This window comes from Cavia porcellus, unplaced genomic scaffold (genome assembly GCF_034190915.1).
Source record: "Cavia porcellus strain 051 isolate PalLab524CR breed Dunkin Hartley unplaced genomic scaffold, mCavPor4.1 scaffold_8, whole genome shotgun sequence".
In the NCBI taxonomy this organism is placed as follows: Eukaryota; Metazoa; Chordata; class Mammalia; order Rodentia; family Caviidae; genus Cavia; species Cavia porcellus.
Genome location: NW_026947491.1, coordinates 48,888,420 through 48,910,780, shown reverse-complemented (window position 1 = coordinate 48,910,780; position 22,361 = coordinate 48,888,420). Strand labels below are relative to the sequence as shown.

Below are 22,361 nucleotides of genomic sequence, written 5' to 3'. Positions count from 1 at the left end.
CCTCCTCTTCCTCGTTCCTAACCCACCCATCATCATTTGATAAAGACCTATTAGGTTAGGCGCCCCTCTAATGCATGGAGCCAGCCTGGGCTAGGTATAAAGAAGCAGTCACAATCCTTCACTTAGGAAACATATCATACTCTTGGCTCTGCACTGTCCTGGCCCTCAATACCTTTTGCCCCATTGACTCTTAGGGAGTCTGGAAAGCCCAACTCCAATCCTGCTCTCTTAGTGAACTTCTCAAAGCCCCATTACCCAGTGGGCACCTCCTATCTGGCATCCTGGCTTCCCTCTTTCCTGGGATCTCCCTTAACCTAACATAAGCTCTTCAAAGACAGGCTCTGGCCCTTCTTTGTGCCCTCCCACCTTGTTCCAGGCTGATTAATACTTGAAATAATGACTTTTTCTTAAAGCAGACATAAGTCGCCTTCAAGGCTATTTAAATTCCCAACTCAGTTTGGGGTGCAAAGGAACTAAGATCTTATTTTTGATTCCATCATCTGAAACTCACACTACCTCAGCTGTCTTTTACCTCTTTTCTTTTATTTACTTTTTCCTAGTAATCAGAGAGACTTGAAGGCTGATGCTGAGGTGTCCCTGGGACACAGGAATATCTAACTCCAGAGGTGCTGCTTCTCAGCCTGACAGGAGGCCCACCCTGGGGAAAAAGGTCTTCCTGTCTCCATAGAGGACCCTGAAAAGGAAGTGGGTGTGAGGGGCTCTTCTTGGCTTCTGCTGCCTGGTAGGGTAGAGGTTAATAGTAGATTGCAACACATCTTTGGGCTGAGTCACCCTTGGTTGAAGTTTCATAAAGAGTTTCCCAGTGGCTGGGAAGTGAAAAGAACAGGAGGCAAGAGCCCCCTGCTAACTCTGCTCTCTCAGGCTCCCAAAAATCCAAGGTCAGAGAGCATAGACAGCCTCTGGAGGTCTTGTCATGTACCGGCAGCAGCTATGGCTGGGCTTCCTACTCCCTGTGACAGTCTTGTGCCGAGCCTTGGGGCCTGCAGAGAAGAAGGCAGCTATGGTGAGTTCCTTGGGAAAGAAGAGTCAGCCAGGGCAGTGACAGGATAGTCACTCCACAGCTCCACCGAAGCCTGTCTTCTACCTGCAGACTACCTGCCTTTCCCTTCTTTCCTCTACTTCGTGGCCACCCTGTCACTCCCTGCACCTTCCTCTCGCTCTATCTGAGCCTGATCTCTAAGCTGCTTCTGTTTTAGTCCTTTGTTTCTATCCCTGCCTCTCCTAATGGGTCTCTTAGATCAGTTAGAACCTTTGCCTAGAGACTAACTTCTTGTTGCTCACCTCCTCCTCCTCGTAGGATTACCTGTTGCAGTTCGGGTACCTGCAGAAGCCTCTAGAAGGACCTGATAACATCAGGCCAAAAGATGTCACAGAGGCTCTGAGGTGAGAATCACAAAGCCATAAGGTCAAAGCTGAAGTTGCAAGATCTTCTCCCTTCTAATTCTTTCCTCTCCACAGCCCCACCTCTGCCTGAACCAAATCTGTATTGGGGATCTGTTGGATGGGTGCTAGCAATGTTGGGGTGGTGGCACATGGAGTGGGACAGGGATTCATTATGAGGAGTACAGTCATTGGAGCTGCTAGGCCTTAAGCTCTCCTTTGGAGGGTCTACCCCACATCTCATTCCATATACTATTATTTAGGTAGAGTCCAAATGAAGTATGATTTACATGTCAAATTATGAATTGGGTTGTTATAGTGATGTTACCTTTTATGGTCACTAAACCTAGTCAGCTTGTATTTCTATTTGTAGTTTTTTTTTTATGTTTTTGTGATGATTTGTTTTTCTTTATGGGTCTCTTGAAGTGCATACCAAAAAAAGAAAAGAAAAGAAAAGAAAAGAAAAGAAAAAATACATAAGCTCTATGATAGTCTATATATAGATGAAATGCCCTAGAATAGGCTGGGCTGGAGGTGGGTCCAACCAGAAGGAGAGAAGGCCGAGGAGGACAGGTCCTGGTGGAGAAATGGAGAGCAAGAGAGAATTTCCAGAATGGGAGAAGGTTAAAAATTGTAGTAGAGTTAGGGTTAGGAGGAAGCCTACGCTTGAGGGGAATGGCATGGTGGTGGCACTCTGGGAGGCTGAGGGAAGAGAACTGTGACTCAGCATGGGCAACTTAGTGAGACCCTGTTTCAAAAAAGGAATGGGAATATAGCTTGAAGGGATGGCCTGGGGTTTGGTCCCCAGTACTAGAAAGGGGGGGGGAGAAAGAGAGAGAGAGAGAAAGAATGAAAAATGAAGTTAGACAGTTGCCATTTCTACAGAACAGGAGAGAAAGTCCTAATTATGAGGACTGAGGCTGGAGTGACTCTGTTTAAGTTCAGAGATTCTGTGCCATTCTTGGTAGCCGCCTTGGGCAGTAGCAGACAAAAGAACTATCTCCAGTTCTTAGTCATTTTAGACTTACCTGCCTTGGTGGACCCATCCCTCTCCCTCTTTCCAGAGCTTTTCAGGAAGCATTTGGGCTGCCAATCTCAGGTCAGCTGGATGATACCACAAGGGCCTACATGCAGCTGCCTCGTTGTGGCCTGGAGGATCCCTTCAACCAGAAGACCCTCAAATACCTGTTGCTGGGTGAGAATTGAGCCTGGGAAGAGGAGGGAAAGCAGAGGACGTTATAGCTCTGGAGTGTGGTGGCATCAGGACGACCTGGACCAACTCAGTGTTGAATGGATGATCACCTGGTGATTACCTGGTTATTATCTGTCTAGAGGGGTTGTGAGTACCTACATCCAGAGGAGCTCTCTGGGGTTAGAAGAAGGATCTTTGCTTCTAGCATAGATAAGGATGTGTATTTCAAATGTCTCTTCTGGTCCATTAACCAGGGCGATGGAGGAAAAAGCACCTGACCTTCCGCATCTTGAATCTGCCCTCCAACCTCTCACCCCACATAGCCCGGGCGGCCCTGCTTCAAGCTTTCAAGTACTGGAGCAGTGTGGCTCCCCTGACCTTCCAGGAGGTGCAGACTGGCTGGGCTGACATCCGCCTCTCCTTCCATGGCCGTGAAAGCCCATACTGCTCCAATACCTTTGATGGTCCTGGTAGGTAGCAGTTCTCAGCTGTTATTGCCCAAACTTCTGAGATTACCTCTGTTCCTTTGAGATGGTAACTTTGGAACCTTAATAGTCTGGATGCCTCTCTTCCACACTGGCACCTTATGCAATCTGACCCCTTCTAATGTTCCCTAAAGGAGCTTTGGTTGCATGCATGGAGCCTCCTGTTTGAAGCTGATATTTCCTTTCCTGGCTTAAATTCCATCAAAGAACACATGAGAGAGGGTTGGGAGAGAGGTAAAGGAACTGTGATGGGCATCTGTGAGAGAAGTGGATGAAAACAAAGGAATCTGAAAGAAGCATCCCATAGATAGAGAATATAGCTAGAGATATTTAAGAAAATGGAGTACCCCAAGTTTAGGCCAGGCAGGACACTCGAAGACTCTGGGCACTGACCATTCTGTATACCTTTGTCTTCATGCAGGGAGGGTGCTGGCCCATGCTGACATCCCTGAGCTAGGCAGCGTACACTTCGATGAAGATGAACTCTGGACTGAGGGGACCTATCGCGGGGTGAACCTGCGCATCATCGCCACCCATGAACTCGGCCATGCCCTGGGACTTGGCCACTCCCGATACACCCAAGCACTTATGGCCCCTATCTATGCTGGATACCGTCCCTACTTCAGGCTGCACCCAGATGATGTGGCTGGGATCCAGGCTCTATATGGTCAGTCCTTCTCCCTCTTGAGTATAAAGATCAGTCTGATCGCCATCTGTTTCCACTTAAGAGACAGGTCTCTCATCCATGGAAATTATGTGGCTTCTTCTTTCTCTGTCCTAGATGCAGAGGCTTCTTCACTTTCAGGAACGGTATCTTGCTAACTTTGCTATGCCTAATCTTCCTTCCAGGCCTTTCTCCATTTATCTTCCCTTGGAGATGGAAATACGGATCCAGGGAGCCTCCTCCCTTTTTGGTTGCTTTTCAAAACAAAAAAATGTGTCTCTTGCTGATGTCAGCATGAAATTGTCCATTACCAAGAAAAACTCCCTGAGAGTTTCCTGTGTCCTTTCTATGGGAATGTTAGACAAGAGTATACAGTAGGCAGGTGCCTACTGTATGTCTCTCCCACAGCAGCATCATTTTATCTTGCAGGCAAGAAGAGCCCACAGACAAAGGAAGAAGAAAAGATGAAGGTGCCCACTGTACCCCCAGTGCACAGAGAGCCCAGTCCTATGCCAGACCCCTGCAGTGGAGAACTGGATGCCATGATGCTGGGTCAGGTCTTTCCCCTCCAACTCATAAACAGGCAGTGGGGCCATTCATTGACCCTAAGGCCTGGACATATGGGAATGAGATGAGGCTACAGCATGAGCAATGGAGGTCAGATCCCAAAGAGAAGTTAGTGACTGTGAAAGAAGATATGTAATATAGATAGGGAGGCTTTAGAGCTAAATTTAAAGGGGCAAAGCAGGCATTTATCAAGATAGCAGCCACGCATGGTGGCATAAGCCTGTAATCCCAGCTGAGGCAGGAGGATTGTTGCAAGTTTGAGACCAGCATGGGCTACAAAGTGAGCTAAAAGCCAGCCTGAACTGCATAATGAGGCCCTCTCTAAAAAGACAGAAAAAAAAAAAAAAAAGATTGTCACCTTGTAAGGGATATTGGAACATATGCAAAAGGCTGAGGAAGGCTGAGGTAGGAGGATCATTGCAAGTTTGAGGCCAGCCTGGACTACGTATCAAGATTCTGTCTCAAAACACAAAACAAAACACACAAAAAAGGTGGAATTGAGGGACAACAAAATGGAATTAGCGAGACTATTAGAGAGGGTTCTGCACCTGATTGGAAGAATAATTTGGAAGCACTTGGAACAAGAGTTTCTCAAAATGGAACAACTATCTACAGTGTTTTTCAGGGCTAAAATGCTCTGAAAAACAAGGGAAAAGCTCAACACTAGGTCCTCTTTCTATACCTTTAATTTTCTTCTTTAATTGGATGAAGCTTTGAAGCATCAGCCTGTGGGAGGGAGGGCAAGTTAGCGGCCTACCTGAGATACTCACAGGTCTTTGTTGTTTTGACTTGTTGATATGTTTTTGCTCTCAGGGCCCCGTGGAAAGACCTATGCTTTCAAGGGAGACTACGTGTGGACTGTGACAGAGTCAGGGCTGGGTCCTTTGTTCCTAGTGTCTGACCTTTGGGAGGGGCTGCCAGGAAAGCTGGATGCTGCTGTCTACTCTCCTCGAACACAGTGGATTCACTTTTTTAAGGGTAAGGGGGAGAGCTACAGTGTCTTATCTGAGGAGGGCCTTGTCATAAAGAAACCACAAAAGGGAGAGCTGAGAAGTTTCTAAAAGAGTGAAATTGCTAGTGTAATTCCAGCATGTGGAGGAAGACTGAGGTAAGAGGATCATTGCAAGTTCGAGGCCAGCCTGGATTACATATTGAGACCCTATCTCAAAAAACAAAACAAAACAAACAAAAGGGTGGAATTGAGGGACCAAAAGCTACCACCTGACAATAGAGGTAACCTGTTCTTTCTTTATACACTCTTAGGGGACAAGGTGTGGCGCTACATTAATTTCAAGATGTCTCCCGGTTTCCCCAAGAAACTAAATAAGGTAGAACCCAACTTGGATGCAGCTCTCTATTGGCCTGTCAACCAAAAGGTGTTCCTCTTTAAGGTATAAAGTTCAAAAGGAGGGTGCAACCCTTCTTAAGAGGGGCAAGGTATCTCATACATCTTTGAAGTTGCATGGGCTAAGGGTAGACCTCTCAGGGTTTCTAGATTCTGTCTTCATTGTGCTCTTCTCCATATCCACCCTATATCCAGGGATCTGGGTACTGGCAATGGGATGAGCTGGCACCAACTGACTTCAGCCGCTACCCTAAACCAATCAAGGAGTTGTTTACTGGAGTGCCAAACCGGCCATCGGCTGCCATGAGCTGGCAGGATGGCCGAGTCTATTTCTTCAAGGACAAAAAGTACTGGTGTCTCAATCGGCAGCTTCGAGTAGAAAAAGGCCATCCAAAGAGCACTGCCTACAACTGGATGCACTGTCATCCTCATACACCAAGCACTACTTCATCAGCTGGGGACACCACTCCCTCAGTCATGGATACCATCTCAAATACTGACACAGTCTTGGACATTACTTCCGCAGACTCCACACTTTCATTACTTGCTAATGTCACCTTCCCTGAGGCCTAAGACTGAGCCAAATGTCTGGTTATTAGATCTACAGTGGGATGGGGCTGGGGATTTAGCTCAATGGCATAAGCACCTGCCTTGCAAGCACGTGGTCGTGAGTTCAATCCCTGGTACCGATAAGAATGAAAAAGACAAAAAAAGAACTACAGTGGGGTTATGAACTTGATCTTTAGCCCCTGAAAGTTTCAACTCCAGCCATTACTCATGTGAGAGGTGCTTCCCTGATCCTGATTCAGCCCTCAGTCTACCCAGTTTCTCCTCATTTTAGAGAGTCTTAGATATCACTTCCAACTATGTCATCTCTCTGGAAGACAGTGGTGGAAGGCTGCATCAATCAGGTCTTTAGTTGACAGGATGCAGCAGCTGAGGAAGCTGGATACCTGGATTCCATTCATCCTAGATAAAGTGCAAGAAAATAGTATGGCCAGTAAAAATGAGCAAGGGCTTTGGAGTCCTCAAGAATTACATTTGCCTACGTGTGACTTGGACATCCTAAAAGCCTCATTGACTCCTGGAATGTCCATTAGCAAAGCAAAGTTAATACCAATCCTGCAGTTGTTGCATTAAATGAAATATTTGCGTACATGCAAAGTGTCTGGCAAGTGTATGGCACATTTGTGATTAATAAAGGTTAATTCTATGCTTCTAAGAGAGGACTGAACAGTGCTCCCTCTGCCTATCTGTGTGTATAGCTTCTACAATGCTTTGTCTGATAAAAGCACCCCTATCAGATCACTTAGGAGACAGAAGACTCATTAATACGTCTACTTCTTTGAGGATATGGAGGGAAAAAAGACAGAAGCAACAGTGGAAGCAAATTCCCTGGTTCAATTTTCAATGCTATTTTATTTACATGGTCCTTTGTTCTTCCTCCCTCCCATCATAGCCCTGCTGCCCAGAGGAGAGATATGTTTTCCTTCATGCTGTCTGGGGAACCAGGGGCCAGACTGTGGGGCAGGAGAGCTGAGGGGGTAGTTAATATATGTGCTGCTGAAGCAAGCACACTGAGAGGGCAGTTAGAAGGGATTAGTGGCTGAAATGAAATTTTGGTTAAGGAGAGAGTTGTATCACCCACAGAGACAGGCAGAGAAGGCACTTTTCTTCCTTGCAGCCCTAGAGACCAGATTCCTTTGGGCAAAGGGGCAAGACTCTGATATGTGGCCAATGCTGTCTTGGGGCAAGAAGCCAGCTTTTGGAAAGGTGGGCGCTGAGGCAGGTGCTGGGGTGCTCCCCAGGTTGAGGAGAGAGGGGGAAGCACCATGGAGATTAGAGTTCTCCCCTGAGGTAGGAAAAGGGGGCTCAAGCCTATGGGGCACAAGAGCAAAGGCTAACCATCAACCCAATTACTTGTTAACGAGGAGCCTGGGGAATTCCGAAACTCTTTTGTGTTATTCTGTTCATCAATAGCTATCAAATGTGTTAGGAAGCTCCTTGATTTCCCATAGGCCCTACAAAAACACAGCCCCTTATTTGCCACCTTGGGCACTGTGGGTACGCTGAGATGGATATTTACTTGGGTAAATACTTTCTTGCTTTGGAGAGAATTAGGGAGTCAGTTTCTCTAGGGATCAGGTCGCCTCTATTACCGGGCAGCGGTAAGGTGATCATACTTTTAGTCCTCTCCCCTCCACACAAGATTCTTTTCTTCCTGACCCTGAAACATATCTACAAGATGGGTTTGGAGAACAGGTCCTATCCCCAAATCCAGAGGTGGAGAAGTTTGTGTATGGGTGCTGTGGACCCTCATTAGGGTGGGATGCCAGTAGATGAGGCTCAAGTCTGAGTTGAATCAGAGGGTATAGTGAGGGGTACAGTGGAACCACAGTCAGAATCCAGGTCCAGGATGGTATTGGGGGCTGTGGCCAGGGTACTTGGTCCCAGCTGGCGCTCTTGAAGACTCTGGAGATAACTCTGAAAGGGCACAGGGCAAAAGGGCATAAAGAGGGCCCTGGGTCAGAGACTCTTCTCACTCTGAACATCCCCATATACCCTCTGCCCCACCCCTCATGGTGCCCCATTTCCCCCCACTCACTGGAGCCAGGCTGTCAGCAGGGCTCCGGGCACTGGGGGGGAGCTGGCGCCGATAGCTGCCCTCACAGAGTCCCACCCCAGAGGGGGTCCGATGCCACTTGGCCTCTTGTGAATGGATCCGGAGAAGCTGGAGATGCCTTTGCTGGTGACTCAAAACCACTGATTTGGAAGGGGTAATTCAGATTTAAGGAGGCCTCTTAAGGTCCTGAATTCCACTCCCAAACATACTCATGCTCTATGGAAACCCATTTGAATTCTCTGTTATGTTCTCTCAAGCCTCAACTCACCCTTAGTTATTGGAATTCTACTTTTTCCTTCTAGGATCTTCATGTCTTTTCATAGGAGCCCCAAATAACTTGTCCCTGCATCCCCTGAAAACTTCTCATCTTCACCTATATACCCTTGGTTACTTTTAATTTGGTATCCTCCCCTAATTCACGTTGCTAACATCTAATTTCTTCCCTTTTCCTCCTCAAATCTGGGAAGCAGGGTCACAAGTAGGCACAGTTGGCTGTATCTAACCAAAGCACTAACTCACCATTGGTGTGGCCTCCACGTTCCTCAGACATGAGCTTCCATTGTGCCAGGGCCCCAAGAGCCCCCAAGGCTGGCCAGGTCCCCAGTAAGACCCAGCTATACCAGCAGAGAGGAGGCAAAGCTGTAAGTGCCTGCAGGCGTTGGCCCAGCCGACTGCCCAATGCCAGTCCCTCCAGGAAATAGTCAGCACAGGCCACTAGCACTGCAGCACCCAGAAGGGCTGTGCCCAAAATTGTGAAATGACGAGGCCATCGAAGAGTCAGCAGGGCTCCCAGGAGTGCCAGGCCCACCAGCCCTCCGGCTGGTACCCAAGCTGAAGGTGGTTGGTAGATGGGTTCAGTGGCCAGCAGGGCCCCAGCGCCCAGGGTCAGACCTAGCAGGAGACCAGTCAGGAAGAGCCCAACGCTGCGAACCAGCATGGTGACCAAGCCGCAGAGGAGTCCGATTCCCAGTGCGATGCCTGCGCTCACCTCCAGGCTCAGCTGTGTCTCTAGCACCCGCTCCTTGTGGCACAGCAGGAAGATCACCAGAGCTCCTGACAGCAGGCCGGACAGAAACATCACTGCCTTGAAGCAGCGGTAGCCTGGAAAGGGAGGCATAAGGCACTGAGAGGAAGAAAGGGGGCTGGTCAGGGATGATTTGGGAAAACTGGGAAAGGAAGGCTGACCAACAGAACAAAAGACAGAAGCAGTGAGTCAAGGGCAAGAAGAAAGGGATGAGCTTAGGATTGGAAGAGGGGCGTTTAGGAACTGTGAGGGAATAAGAGGGAAAATCCGTAGACAAGATGGGTGCACTGAGGAAAGTAAGTATAGGAAGGTCTAGCCCTTTTGGAGATGGGCCACAGGAAGAAATCACCACAGGCTGATTCAGGTTTCTGGGGAAAGATGACAAATCTCAAGAATGGAGGATAACTGGGAATGCAGTTTTGAGGTAGGAAGGCATAAGAAGGCAAACAACAGATGACAGAGATCAGAGCTAGAGGGCATGGGCAAGGGGGTGGGCAAGAAGCTGGTAAGGGCAGAATGGCCCATTCTGAAGGTAGGCATTCCCCGACAGAAGTGGGAACAAAGACAGTTGGTAGCACTATTGAGTGTAACAGTCTTGAGCACCTGCCCCCCCAGGACCTTGCCCCTGCCCTCACCAAAGCAGCAGTAGATGATTCCAAAGCAGCAGCAAAGGGCACACACCAGGGCAGGTGCCAGTTCAGGCTTGTCCTGGGATTTCAAGATACATCTTGGGTCTGGAGGCTCTGGGAGTTGTTGATTAAAGGGCTTGGGATCAGCCTCTATGGTCAGGGGCAGAAATGCTTTTTCCATGGTCCAAGAGGAGATGGTCATAGAGCAGGAGGTCAGGGTCAGGTCCTCTTAACCATGCATGTAACCATGAATGTCTCGAGGGTGCTGGGAAATCTGCAAGAGGACAAGGGAAAGAACTCATGTGTTCATGAATCTTGAGGCCTCTTATCTCTGTTTTCTTTAGAAGAATGGCCAATTTTAGGCAGAAGAATGACTCTGTTGGGGGTAACTAAGGAAATCTAAAGCTTTTGTTGAGGGGAGTGGGATGTCTTCACTCTTTAAAATGAGGACACTAAGGAAAACCTAAATGAACTCTCATGAGGTAATGAGCCTTTGCGTACTTTTCAGGGTGAAGGTTGCAGTAGAAAGCCCTGGTCTGTAAGGAGAAGGGTGCAAGGGTACTTAGGGTAAAAAGCCCCAGCAGCCTCTCTAAAAAGAAAGGCTAGCTCATTTGTAGCTAAGACTCAATGTTCCTCCACTGGATTGGAAAGGGCAAGGATAATAAAAAGGGGAGGAGGAGAAGGAAGAGGAGAGAATGCGTCATGCTGGGGTCTCAGGACATCTGCTGTAACCCCAAGGAAGGAGGCAAGAGGAAAAAAAAAACAGATACCAAAAAAGTTTGCGACAAGGAATTAATTAGGGACAATCACCCTGTTTGTCAGGGATTTGAAGCTTTGGCTTTCGGCTGACACAGAGTTGTTGAGGGGAAGGGGCTTGCCTTTGCTGTATAAATCCCATAGCCCCACATAGAATAAAAGGCACCTAGCTCACAGACATCTCACATCCTGGTATCCATTTGCTCCTCCTCTCAGGACATTGCTGAACTTTTCCTATTCTTTCCCAGGGTTGTACGAGTTGCCAATGGGATCTGAATTCAGATCCTGAAAGGAGATCACCAAGGAAGGGATGGCAACTGGGGTATTGCGGGAATGGGGTGGAACAGATGCAGGCAGTTTCTTTCCGCAGTCTTTCGGACATCAGGGTCCTAACAGACTGAGGAGTGGCCTCGGAAATTGCTGAGGCTCTTAAAAGGTATGGAAGTCTGGGACGCTAACGAGAGAAGGTTGGTAAAAGATGTTAACTACTCACCACCCAGCCAGAGCTAAGGAGAGGAGGTTGGAAGTACGTCCCTAGACCCCCAGCTGCATCCCAGCCCAGAGGTCCTAGGTGCTGGGGCGGGTGTCGAGCGTGAGCATCCCCAGAGTCACTCAGTTCTTTGCTCCCTAAAAACTCTTGCAAATCGTAGCCCAAGCCCTGTGAGCTAAACGCAACTAGCCTGGGGGAGAGGCGAGGAGGAAGGGGACAGGGTGTGTGTGTTGGGGGGGGTGACATCACGGAGCGGGCGCCTACAACCCTTTCCTCTGTATGTGGGGGGGACATAGTGGCTTACTGATTTACTCCAGGACTGGACTCCCAATCATAGCAGGGAAAGGTCTTTAGGGACCTAGCAAGAGTTTTGGGGAAATGTCTCTGAATACTTAGGAGGAAACTCCGTAACTGGAAATCTCAAAGTCCCAACTAGGGTCCCAGCTCCCCCCAGCTCTAGCTTGGTTTCTTCCACTTCCCAGAGAATTGGAGTATTGTCTTCTGGAGATCTGGGTGGTCGGGATCGGGGGACCTGGGGAAGGGGGTTTTACTGGTCTGGGGGAGCTGGGAGGGGTTTACGGGTGGAAAAACTTGCAATGCAAAACGGGGTCTGGATGGAAAAGGGGCATGAGAGAACTGTAAGACTGGAAAGTGTACTGGGGAGGGAACACAGGGTCCGCATAGGCGGGGGCGCATGTCGACGTCGGCGGAAAGGCTTGGTATGCAAATAAGATGCAAAGCAGCATACAGATGAGTGCGGCGTTCTATTAGTCTCGGCTCTGGTTCTAAGCCCAGCGGAACTACGCTCTCAGTCCTTTGGCCTCATTCTGTGACCAGGCCTGGGAACTGCGTCCCGAGGGGGCGGGCCCGGGGCGTGGAAGCTGCGGTTATAAGGGAAAGCTCGCCAGCTGGGTCAGCCACGGTGGAGGCCGAAGGCTGCTGGGAGAGGAGGGGCAGCGCTGCAGAGCCAGGGCGGGGGCTAGCCCTGGGCATCCTCTCCGCGGATACAAAGGGTCCTCTGTTCTTGCCACAGCCGGTAGGGAAGGGATCAGGGCGGTGTTTTCTCTGCGACCCCTAGTCTTGTCTGCAAGGGAAACAGACTATGTGTGGCTCGGTGGTTGTCCTCCAATCTCTCACTGTCCACAAAGTCCAGGAGTAGAGTCTGACCAATACTGAGAATCGGCCCACCGGCTCTGCGGCACAGTGGCCTAGCTTCGCCTTCAGCCGCGCTATCTGCGAGCACACCACCCGGAGGGCACGCGGAGGGCAGCATCAGAGGGCCCTTTAAGGGGCGGGGCCGGTGCTCTAGAGGCCGCCTCCTCTGATTTGATTCACCGCTAGGTGGACTGGCTTGCGCCCCGGCCAACTGCTTTTTCTTTTCCTTCCCGTCTCTTCCCCGGTGACCCCGGAAGTGGAAGTGGGTGCAGGTCGGGGCCCGCGGCGGGGACGGAAGGCGGAAGCAGAGCGGGAGCGGGAGGCGGAGCCGGGGGAGCTGCTCTCGTAGCTCCCCCTGGCCCCAAGGCCCAGCTGCTCGAGAGGGAGGAGTTACCGCCGCTCTGCGGTACGTTACTTTCGTCCCTCCTACCCATCCCTTGGGCTCTGAGGAAACCCTAAACTTTGTCTCCTGCTTTTCCTTTAGGGCCGCGCAGTCCCCACCCTTTCCTGACAGTCGGCGGCTACCTGCTTTCCAGCTTCTTTACCTTTTTCCTAAGCGTGACCCTTGGATCACACCCTTCCCCCCCATTGAAGATTATGGCTTCCTGGTGGATGCAGAAAAATTTAAGATTTAGAGAAGGGGGAGGGTCCCTGTGGTTACTGTGGTTCTGGGTTATTGTTAGAGTTAGCGAATGCCCCAGGGGGATTTGGGTAATAAGGGAGGAGAGTACATTAACTGTATCCCGAATTTAAGATGAACTCCCCTTTGGTCCCACTCTTGACTACTCCCACTTTAATACCTTTATTCCTGGAACCAGAATTTACCTTGCCGGCTGTGACCTAAAACCCTCTGGAAGCCCCGGGGTCATGGCCCAGAAGCACCCGGAAGAAAGAGTGTTGTGTGGAGTTCTTCACAGTGGTGGTGCTTCCCTCAGGACTTTAGGACCCTCCGCGGATCCTGAAATACTTGCATTCTCAGAACTCAGGGACTCAGCGGGAACTGCTCCTAATGGTACCGGCTGCCTCACAGAACACTCTGGTTCTAAGTACACACAGCTCCCAAATCCGGCTCATTGGTCAGATCCAAGCCATGGCCCCCCAAGGGGTCCAGGACCACCTAGGGAAGGGGAAGACATTGATCAAAGTGAAGCATCTTCAGTAGAGTCAGGAGTGGACCAGAATCTCTCAAAGAGTGAGGCCGGGTACCATGAGGATGGGACTCCTTTTCTTTCCATTCCATCTGCTTGTAATTGCCGGGGAACTCCTGGAATTCCACAAGAGCCTTATTCAGAGGGAAGAGATGGCTCTTCTAGTAACTTTTGCCACCATTGTACCTCTACAGCCTTGGGGGAAGATGAAGAATTGGAAGAGGAATATGACAATGAGGAACCTCTTAAATTTCCAAGTGAATTTTCACGGGTGTCCAGCGGAAAGAAACCTCCATCCCGGAAACAGCGGCACCGCTTTCTGACCAAGGAGGATAATCGGGAGGGTGGACGTAGAGATCCCAGGTCCGCTGGTCGACATCGGCTGGGCCGGAAACGAAGTCAGACAGATAAGCGCAGAGGCCTGGGGTTATGGGGAGCAGAAGAACTGTGTCAGCTTGGACAAGCAGGCTTCTGGTGGTTGATTGAACTGCTGGTGTTGGTGGGAGAGTATGTGGAAACGTGTGGCCATCTCATCTATGCATGCAGGCAGTTGAAAGGCGGTGATCTGGACCTTTTTCGAGTTTGGGTGGGAGCCTGGACTAAGTGGCTGGGCAGCTGGGTGCAGGTAGCATTCCAATGTCTAAACCAGGGGTTTTACTATGGGGCAGGGCTGTTCACCCGTTTTCTTAGGCTAGTGGGTGCTTTACTGCTCCTGGGTCTGGCCCTCTTTTTGGGCTGTCTCCAGTTGGGCTGGCAGTTTCTGGTGGGCCTGGGTGACCGATTAGGCTGGAGGGATAAGGCCACTTGGCTTTTTTCTTGGCTGGATTCTCCCACCTTGCAGCGTTGCTCGACTCTGGTGAGAGATAGCAGGCTGTGGCAGCAGCTGGTAAGAATTGTTCATTGGGGTTGGCTGGAGTTGCCATGGTTCAAGCAGAGGACTAGTAGCCAGGGGAATGTACCTGTAGCTAGTGGGCGGTACTGCCAGCCTGAAGAGGAAGTGGCTCGACTCTTGACCATGGCTGGGGTTCCTGAGGATGAGCTAAACCCTTTCCATGTGCTGGGGGTTGAAGCCACAGCATCAGATACTGAATTAAAGAAGGCCTATAGGCAGCTGGCAGTGATGGTGAGTACACTTCCTCTCAGTTTCCTGTTCCTTTTTGTTCCCTTATTTTATTTTCTACTCTAGTTATAGGGAGAGTGGAATAAAGGGAAAGCAAAACAGAAAAGTCAACTAGAAACTGAAGGATAACATTTGTACCAGTCATAAAGATTTTTTCCTTTACTGTGGGATCTGACTTTCCCTCTGCTAGGATTATTTCCAAAAGACGAAAAATATTTCCAAAAGATGAGAAATATAAAATAAAAAGCGGCCTTTATTCTGAGAACACGGAGGGAGATGACTGGCACCCCCACCGCTGGTGTCCGCTCTCCGGGCGGACACGTGGCGTGGGGGCCTGTAAATAGCCTTGGTTTGGGGTGGAACCTAAGGCGGGCATTAGGGATACACAGGTAGCCCATTGGTCCTAGGTTTGGCGCCATATGTAAATTTCCAGGAGCAGGAAGATGGCATCACAGGTAACTTCCTAGGGGCAGGGGAAGATAGGTCTTCCTGCTTCCAGTTGAGGTTTTCCTGGCTACAGTGTCCTGTCTGGGCCAAAACCCTTTCATATCTCTTTAACAGTATTGCCTACAGACTCCAACATCATGCATACCAGAGACAAGCCTTACCAACCTACTGTCTTAACTTTTATGCTTTCAGATGGGGGAGTAAGCACCTCTCATAACTCCACTCCTCCTAACCCCACGTATAATTTTCAGAATTGTGCCTTACCGTGGAACATGTCTAAATCAAAGGCACCTTTCCCTCTACCTGTCCTGGGTCCTTAAGTATGACAGTGCCATGTCTCCTCATAACATCTTGTCTCTTTGTTTTTCCAGTCTAACATACGTGCATTCACCAGTGAAGTTGTCCTGGCCAAAACACATGGCACCAGCGTCTACCTGGGCATCAACCTTCATCCCGTTGATTCCCCTAGGCTCCAGTACATTGCCCTCTGCCAGCAGGAAGTAGTTAAAGAGAGAAATCTTCGCCCCTTTTCATAATAATAATCATAAGACAGGATATGAAAGGGTTTTGGCCTAGACAGGACACGTAACCCAGCTGGCCTGGAACTCACAGCAATCGTCCTGCCTCAGCCTCCCAAGTCCTGGGGATAATAGGCGTGTGCCTTTATGTCTGGCTAAAATTTTATTTTTCGGAACCTGATGTAGCAGTCAGTGTTGAACTAATTCTGGGATAGCTAGACAAAGTCCCTTTAATTTTGTGTTGGGGAAGAGGTTTATTCAGAGGTTCGCCCTTTAACAAAGAACAGATTTTTAAACATGGGGAAACTCAAGTTTTTTTCCCGTAGAGAGGCAACTGTGGACCTAGTGTGGAAGGGCTCAGGAAATGCATGTGAATGATTATATTAGGATGAGGTAGAGGAAACAGCCTATGTGAGGCCAGCAACCCAGAGTAGGAGAGGGAAGGAAAAAGGAACATAAATCATAAGGAGATTTATTTATACCTGTGTATGTTGTACATGAAAATATGGTTGCGCTGGGTGTGGTGGCACATGCCTGTAATTCCAGCACTCTGGAGGCCGAGGCAGGAGGACTACTGTAAGTTTGAGGTCTTGTCTCAAAAAAAAAAAAAAAAAAAAAATTGATGGGGCATGTGCAGGGGGGAATCATGATGTACCATAGGCTTGAAGGAGATAACTGTAATTTAATATAAACATTCAAATTAATATTAGAAGTAGATATTAGGTTGTTATTTTTAGATACATAATTGTTTCTGCTATTTCTATACAAGTAAAACTATAAGTAATGTGTATACGTAGCATTGGATGCCTACTTTTATTGAAGGTATAGAGCTGAATTGATAAAACATCACAGTACACAAATTTTCTCAATGGCTATATGACACTGAAGAGAAATGGGCAACCAAGGTTTCCAATTAAAGGTACAGTAAACTCCCAGGCCTATAACTTACCAAAGAACTGATTTAATTTGGTGGAAAATACATACTCTTTAGTGGAGAACTGGGATATTCTTAAGAGTAGCTATCAAGTACTTAACCCTCAAATTGTTACGAATATTTTTATCTTGTGTTTTAACAGGTATCTCTTGGTGAATGTCATTATGACACAAATTCTCATTTTTCAATTTAGTTCACTTAGAATAGAAATGTAGTTAAGGTCCCCCAACCTTTATACACCTGCCCCTGTATCCTAAAGTTCTCCGTTGTTCTCAGCCATAGTTTCTGTTGCCTTTTTTTATAGCGCCGCTTGCTGATTTTATTATCCTGGTGTGAACATATCTAAAAGGTTATTGTCTTGGTTAGTTTTCTCTTGTTGAGACAAACTGACACCTAAAATTAAAGAAGGAAAGATTTAGCTCACAGTAATCAGCTGGCTCCAAGGCAAGGTGGCATGGCACAGGTGCAACACTTCAAGGCAGCAGAAAACAGCAAAGGCAAGAAGCGGGGAGAACAAGCCTCTTTTTTTCCTCCCTTATATTGTAAGCAGACTAGGCCCCTGGGATGGGTACAGCACTCACAGGATCTCACCATGTCCTCCTGATGCACAGGCTGAGGATGTTTACAAAGGACCTTGGCCCCATACTGAATCACTTAAACTTTTGACTTTTTCAGATTGACACTGGACAATATCCTAGAGAGATAAAGGCATGTCCTTTACACCTCAGGATAGAGAGCTGCTAAATTACTTAGTTAAGCTTCTAGACTTGAGTTGACATAATGTATCAACTGTAACAGCTCTTATACCTATATGAGGTTTTTTTTTTTTTTTTTTTTTTCATTTTATTTAACTTTTGTTTTGAGGGTTGGGAGTTTAGCTAGCAGGATAAGTGCCTATCTGGCAAACGCAAGGTTGTGAGTTTGATCCCTGGTACCAAAAAAAACAATTTTTTTTTTTTCAGGACATGATCTTAGTTCAGACTGGCTTTGAACTGTATAGCCTAGGCTGGCCTCAAAACCATTGTGATCGTCCTGTCTCAGTGTCCTGAGTGCTGGGGTTATAGGCATGCACCATAATTCCTGGCTGCTTTTTTTTGGGGCAGGGTCTCACTGAGTTTCTCAGGCTAGAATCAAATTGGTAATTCTCCTTCCTCATCCTCCAGAGTTGTGTGATTTACAGGCACATACCATTGTACCTGGTTTATATTAGCTTGATAACTTAGGGTTTTGGTTTTGGTTTTTTGAGAGAAATCGATATATAGTTCAGGTGGGCCTCAAAATTACTGCGATTTTCCTGCCTCAGCATCCCACGTGCTGAGATAACAGGGATGTGCTACCACACCTGGCAGAGAATGTAGGACGTTTGGCAGCATGCTTTTTATTTGGTTTTAAGAAGCAGACTCACCTGTATCCACTTTTGGGCATAGGGTTGGGAAAAATGAAGCTGTAAGAAAGCTGTAAGAAAATGAAGCTGTAATTGTTATTTAGAAAGACAAAATTGTCTTGGTAAGCCTTTGAGATCACAATATACGATTTCATTTCTGGGATTTATAGAAAGTTTTGGATATGAAAATTTTCTAGTTGGAAAATAGAAGAGTTTGAACATGGCACTTTGAAACTGTTACTTTATAAGTGATAATAAAACTAAAATGTGAGGGCTTAGTATTTGTGTACCAGTTAGGGTACACAACTGTCTCAGTTATTTTTTACTCGTCGCTGAGACAAAATACCTGAAGCCCAAGTTGGGAAAGGAAAGGTTTATTTCTTACAGTTTTTGGAGGTTTTAGTCCACACTCAGTTGGCTCCCAGGCAGGCAGGCATGCCTGCCCCGCCTTTTATGGTGACTGCAAACAGCAAGCTTGAACCAGCAAAGAGCAAGACACACCTTTCTGCCATTACATCACATCCTGGCTCCACCCCTAGGTGGGTGTAGCATTAACACCATCAATCCAAGCACTATACAATGAACGAATAACAAATGCACAAATCAAACTCATGAGGCCTGGGGGACACAGACATAAACCATGACAACAACCATCCCTGTTAACCGGGGGATGTGGAGTTTCTTGACATGGGAGTTTGCAGTGCTAATTTTGGACAGTTGCAGGCCAAGTGGAATGGTGGATCACTCTTGTGCCAGATTCTGTCTTACATACCTCATACATGTTGTTATTTAATTCTCCCAAAAATCTATTATAGGTAGTATATTCAAAGTTATAGGCTGGGGGTTTAGCTCAGTGGCCTAAGTGCCTGCTTGGCAAATGCAAGGTAGTGAATTCGATCCCTGGCATCAAAAAAACAGAAACAAAACAAGACAAAAACCCCTCAAAGTTACAGAGCTAAGTGACAGCTCAGAGTTGAACCCAGATCTGTCTGCAGAGCCACAGTAACTAATCATCAAGCTATAGTGAGTCTCTAAAATGGTGATAAAAGAGAACCCTTTGATCTGGGAAAAGATCTGTTTGTGATCTATGATTAAATCTCTTTGTCTTGGTAGGTTCATCCTGATAAAAACCATCATCCTGGGGCTGAGGAGGCCTTCAAGGTTTTAAGGGCAGCTTGGGACATTGTCAGCAACCCTGAAAGGCGGAAAGAATATGAGATGTAAGTTAGATGAGAAACTGTTGGGAGAGGGAAATGAAATCTTCAGTAGAAGCCAATGAACTTGTGGATAGAAACCCTGAGGCAGAGAAGACTGATGTCTGTCTTTGTAGCTATCAAGGAGCCTCAAGAAGTGAATAGAGTTCTTTATATGTTGCTTCCTCAATATCATCTGACTTAACAAAGTCTTTCTTCTTTTAGGAAACGAATGGCAGAGAATGAGCTGAGCCGGTCAGTGAATGAGTTTCTGTCCAAGTTGCAAGATGAGCTCAAGGAAGCAATGAATACTATGATGTGTAGTCGATGCCAAGGGAAGCATAGGTATGAAACAGGACAAGGGTGGGATGATCACAGTTTAGACGCTAGATAACCCAAGACCTTTCTTCTTTTATTTATAATTGTGGGGCATGATGAGAAAGATCCTAAGACTTGTACTTTGCCCTACTCTCAAGATTGAGGATTCAAACTAGCACCAAGAAAAAAGATTAGCTTTAAGACAAAGTTGAGGGCAGAATATATATAAGCATATGTGACAGTGGAGTTCATTTAAAATATTTTGGTAATATTTCACAGTAATGATGAAACTACTAGTAGTGACCTAAGTAGACTTAAAGTAATAAGGAACTACCCTTTGTTATGTTGTAGGAGGTTTGAAATGGACCGGGAACCTAAGAGTGCCAGATACTGTGCTGAGTGTAATAGGCTGCATCCTGCTGAAGAAGGAGACTTTTGGGCAGAGTCAAGCATGTTGGGGCTCAAGATTACCTACTTTGCACTAATGGATGGAAAGGTCTATGACATCACAGGTATACTTTTTTTTGTATTTTTGAGACAAGGTCTCACTGGGTAGTTCAGACTAGCCTTGAACTCTCCTGCCTCAGCCTTCTGAGTATTAGGATTATAGGTATGTGTTACTATGCCTACCTGGCTCAGGGGTATTACTTCATATCTAGAGAAATATGGGATCATACTTCCTGCATCTCAAGTGCTCCAAGTGTTTTTTTTTTTTTTTTGTTTTTGAGACAGGATCTCACTATGTAGTTCAAGCTGGCCCTGAGTTCACTAGGTAGTCCAGGCTGGCCTCAAACTCACAGTGATCTTCTTGCCTCAGTCTTCCAAGTGCTGGGATTACGTGTGCCACCGTACCTGGCCCAAAGCTATATTTTGACAAATTATCTTTTCTGTTTGCAGAGTGGGCTGGATGTCAACGTGTGGGAATCTCCCCTGATACCCACAAAGTTCCCTATCACATCTCATTTGGCTCTCGGATCCCAGGCACCAGTGGTCGGCAGAGGTAAGCATTATTTCTATCAATTATCCATGCACTGTTCTAGTTTCAGGTGACCTTCTGTTAAGGACACAAATAGTATTTCCCTGAAAATAAGACCTAATCAGAAAGTAAGTCCTTGCATGATGTTTTAAGGATACTGGTGATACAAGCTCTCCCCCGAAATAAGTCTCAGTTAAGACTGTCAGCCAGATGGATACATTTAGTATGTCTGTTGCGACACATAATGTATGACAAAACAATAGTAATGCATGATTAAATATAATTTGACATTAATACTTAAAAAATAGTAATATAAGTTATAATCATTTGTAAATACCCAAGTGGACATTTTTGGATGAGAGGTAAATGCCTATATAAACAGATGAACTTGAGATTATCAATGAATGGAGTACACACAGTGCACAACGTGCACATTTGGTAGTGAATGGACATGGTTATATCGTGTGAATCTTTATAATTCACTTCGTTGTGAGTTTTAATAATGCACCACAAGCAAGCTACATACACAAGTAGGACTCATGAAAGATGAGGTCTATCTGAATCTAAGAGATTGAGGCCAATGGTTCTATGAGTGGCAAGAAATTCAAGCTTGAATTAGGTGTCTAGAGTTACGATGTTCCAGGAGATGACATGACTGTATTTGAATAAATTTAAATTTTTGTACATGAATAAATGTAGATTGTTACACGAGAAAAAAGACATCCCTGAAAATAAGCTCTGTTAGATCTTTTGAAGCAAAAATTAATACGAGATCCAGTCTTATTTTGGGGAAATACAGTAAGTGTATCACTTTGAAGAAGTTTTAAGAATTCACTCTATAATCTTTAACAGAGGCAACTTTTTAAACATCTCTTGCTTTATTTTTTTCTTAGAGCCCCCTCAGATGCCCCTCCTGCTGACCTTCAGGATTTCTTGAGCAGAATTTTTCAAGTACCCCCAGGCCAGATGTCCAATGGGAACTTCTTTGCAGCTCCTCGGCCTGGTTCTGGGTCCTCTGCAACCTCCAAGCCCAGCAGCACAGTACCCAAGGGAGAAGCCAAACCCAAGCGGAGGAAGAAAGTGAGGCGGCCCTTCCAGCGTTGACTCCCTGTCTCTACTTTTTTCAAATCAATGTCAGGGAGTCAAAAGGGATGTGTACAGCACAGGATGGATGGAGTTTGATTTGTTTATTTTTAAAGATTTTTAAAAAGGGAAAAATTTAAGCTTAAATTGTTCACTTGTACTTGTAGGAGGCCCCTGAACCAGTCCCTCCAACCCAGGCACCCAGGAACTGAATCTTGTCTTCTGACATTACCAAAGAAATAGGGATGGTTAGAGCAAAGAACTGGGGCCCAGACCTGGGCTGGAGAATATATTCCTCTGAGGGATGGGAAGTGTGTTATTTCTCTGGGGTTGGTATGCCTTTGTCTTGTCATTTGCCTTTAGAGCAGATGATCCATTTTAAATTATGAGTCTCTTATTTCTTGGTCCATTTTAGGGAAGAGTCTCCATTATTCTGATAGCACTAATCAACAAGCAGAACAAGGAAGCATGTAGCCCTGATTTTGGAGATGCACAGAATTCAGAGAGTAGAAACTGAATTTTTCTTGGCTTTCACATAGTGGGTAAATCACCCAACTGCAGGCTTATTGTTCTAAGAATGGCCAAAATTAATAATTTTTAAAAAGCAGACTCATGTCCTCTGCCCTTGGGTAAGGGAGAATGACAGGGGAGTTCTCACAAGCCTCCTTGTTGTCCAAGGGTTTGTATTTTTTTAAGTTTGTTCATATTTGTATGTACATAGCTATTTAAAGCCAGGGGATTATCTTTGTATAAACATATAACTGGCAACCTGTATCTTCCCTCTCTTTTGTGCATATAGTTGGGGCCCTTTTTCTCACTTTATAATCCTTCCCTACTGTTAGCTGAAAGTGAAGAGCACCTACTACTGAGCCAAAGGATAAAAAAATGCTCGAAGCCAGATGTGGTGGT

The 22,361-nt window shown here is 46.7% G+C and overlaps 3 protein-coding genes across 6 annotated transcripts; 2 read left to right on the top strand and 1 right to left on the bottom strand.

Moving 5' to 3' along the window:
• Nucleotides 1-802: 802 nt before the first annotated feature.
• Nucleotides 803-6,876, top strand: Mmp19 (matrix metallopeptidase 19). Of its 2 annotated transcripts, none has more exons than XM_063254903.1 (9): nt 803-1,024; nt 1,319-1,404; nt 2,466-2,596; nt 2,848-3,063; nt 3,500-3,745; nt 4,172-4,294; nt 5,123-5,287; nt 5,573-5,637; nt 5,850-6,876. In XM_063254903.1, exons 1-9 carry the CDS (start codon nt 935-937, stop codon nt 6,225-6,227), a joined length of 1,500 nt encoding a protein of 499 aa, XP_063110973.1. In that variant the 5' UTR covers nt 803-934; the 3' UTR covers nt 6,228-6,876. The 2 variants fall into 2 exon arrangements, with proteins under 2 accessions (XP_063110973.1, XP_003476021.2); XM_003475973.4 differs by having other exon boundaries at nt 805-1,024; nt 5,573-5,700.
• Nucleotides 6,877-7,053: 177 nt separating this feature from the next.
• LOC100722191 (transmembrane protein 198-like) lies at nt 7,054-11,411 on the bottom strand. 2 transcript variants are annotated; one of them, XM_003475974.5, is made up of 5 exons: nt 11,180-11,410; nt 9,937-10,204; nt 8,797-9,378; nt 8,260-8,417; nt 7,054-8,138 (listed from the first exon to the last, which is right to left on the bottom strand). In XM_003475974.5, exons 2-5 carry the CDS (start codon nt 10,130-10,132, stop codon nt 8,001-8,003), a joined length of 1,074 nt encoding a protein of 357 aa, XP_003476022.2. In that variant the 5' UTR covers nt 10,133-10,204; nt 11,180-11,410; the 3' UTR covers nt 7,054-8,000. The 2 variants fall into 2 exon arrangements, with proteins under 2 accessions (XP_003476022.2, XP_005006479.1); XM_005006422.4 differs by lacking the exon at nt 8,260-8,417 and having other exon boundaries at nt 11,180-11,411.
• A 1,191-nt stretch (nt 11,412-12,602) lies between these two features.
• Nucleotides 12,603-22,220, top strand: Dnajc14 (DnaJ heat shock protein family (Hsp40) member C14). 2 transcript variants are annotated; one of them, XM_005006423.4, is made up of 7 exons: nt 12,603-12,737; nt 12,816-14,602; nt 18,996-19,102; nt 19,301-19,420; nt 19,745-19,905; nt 20,291-20,393; nt 21,263-22,220. In XM_005006423.4, the coding sequence occupies exons 2-7, from the start codon at nt 13,199-13,201 to the stop codon at nt 21,471-21,473; spliced, it is 2,106 nt and encodes a 701-aa protein (XP_005006480.1). In that variant the 5' UTR covers nt 12,603-12,737; nt 12,816-13,198; the 3' UTR covers nt 21,474-22,220. The 2 variants fall into 2 exon arrangements, with proteins under 2 accessions (XP_005006480.1, XP_003476256.1); XM_003476208.5 differs by having other exon boundaries at nt 12,609-12,737; nt 13,150-14,602.
• The last annotated feature ends 141 nt before the right edge of the window (nt 22,221-22,361 follow it).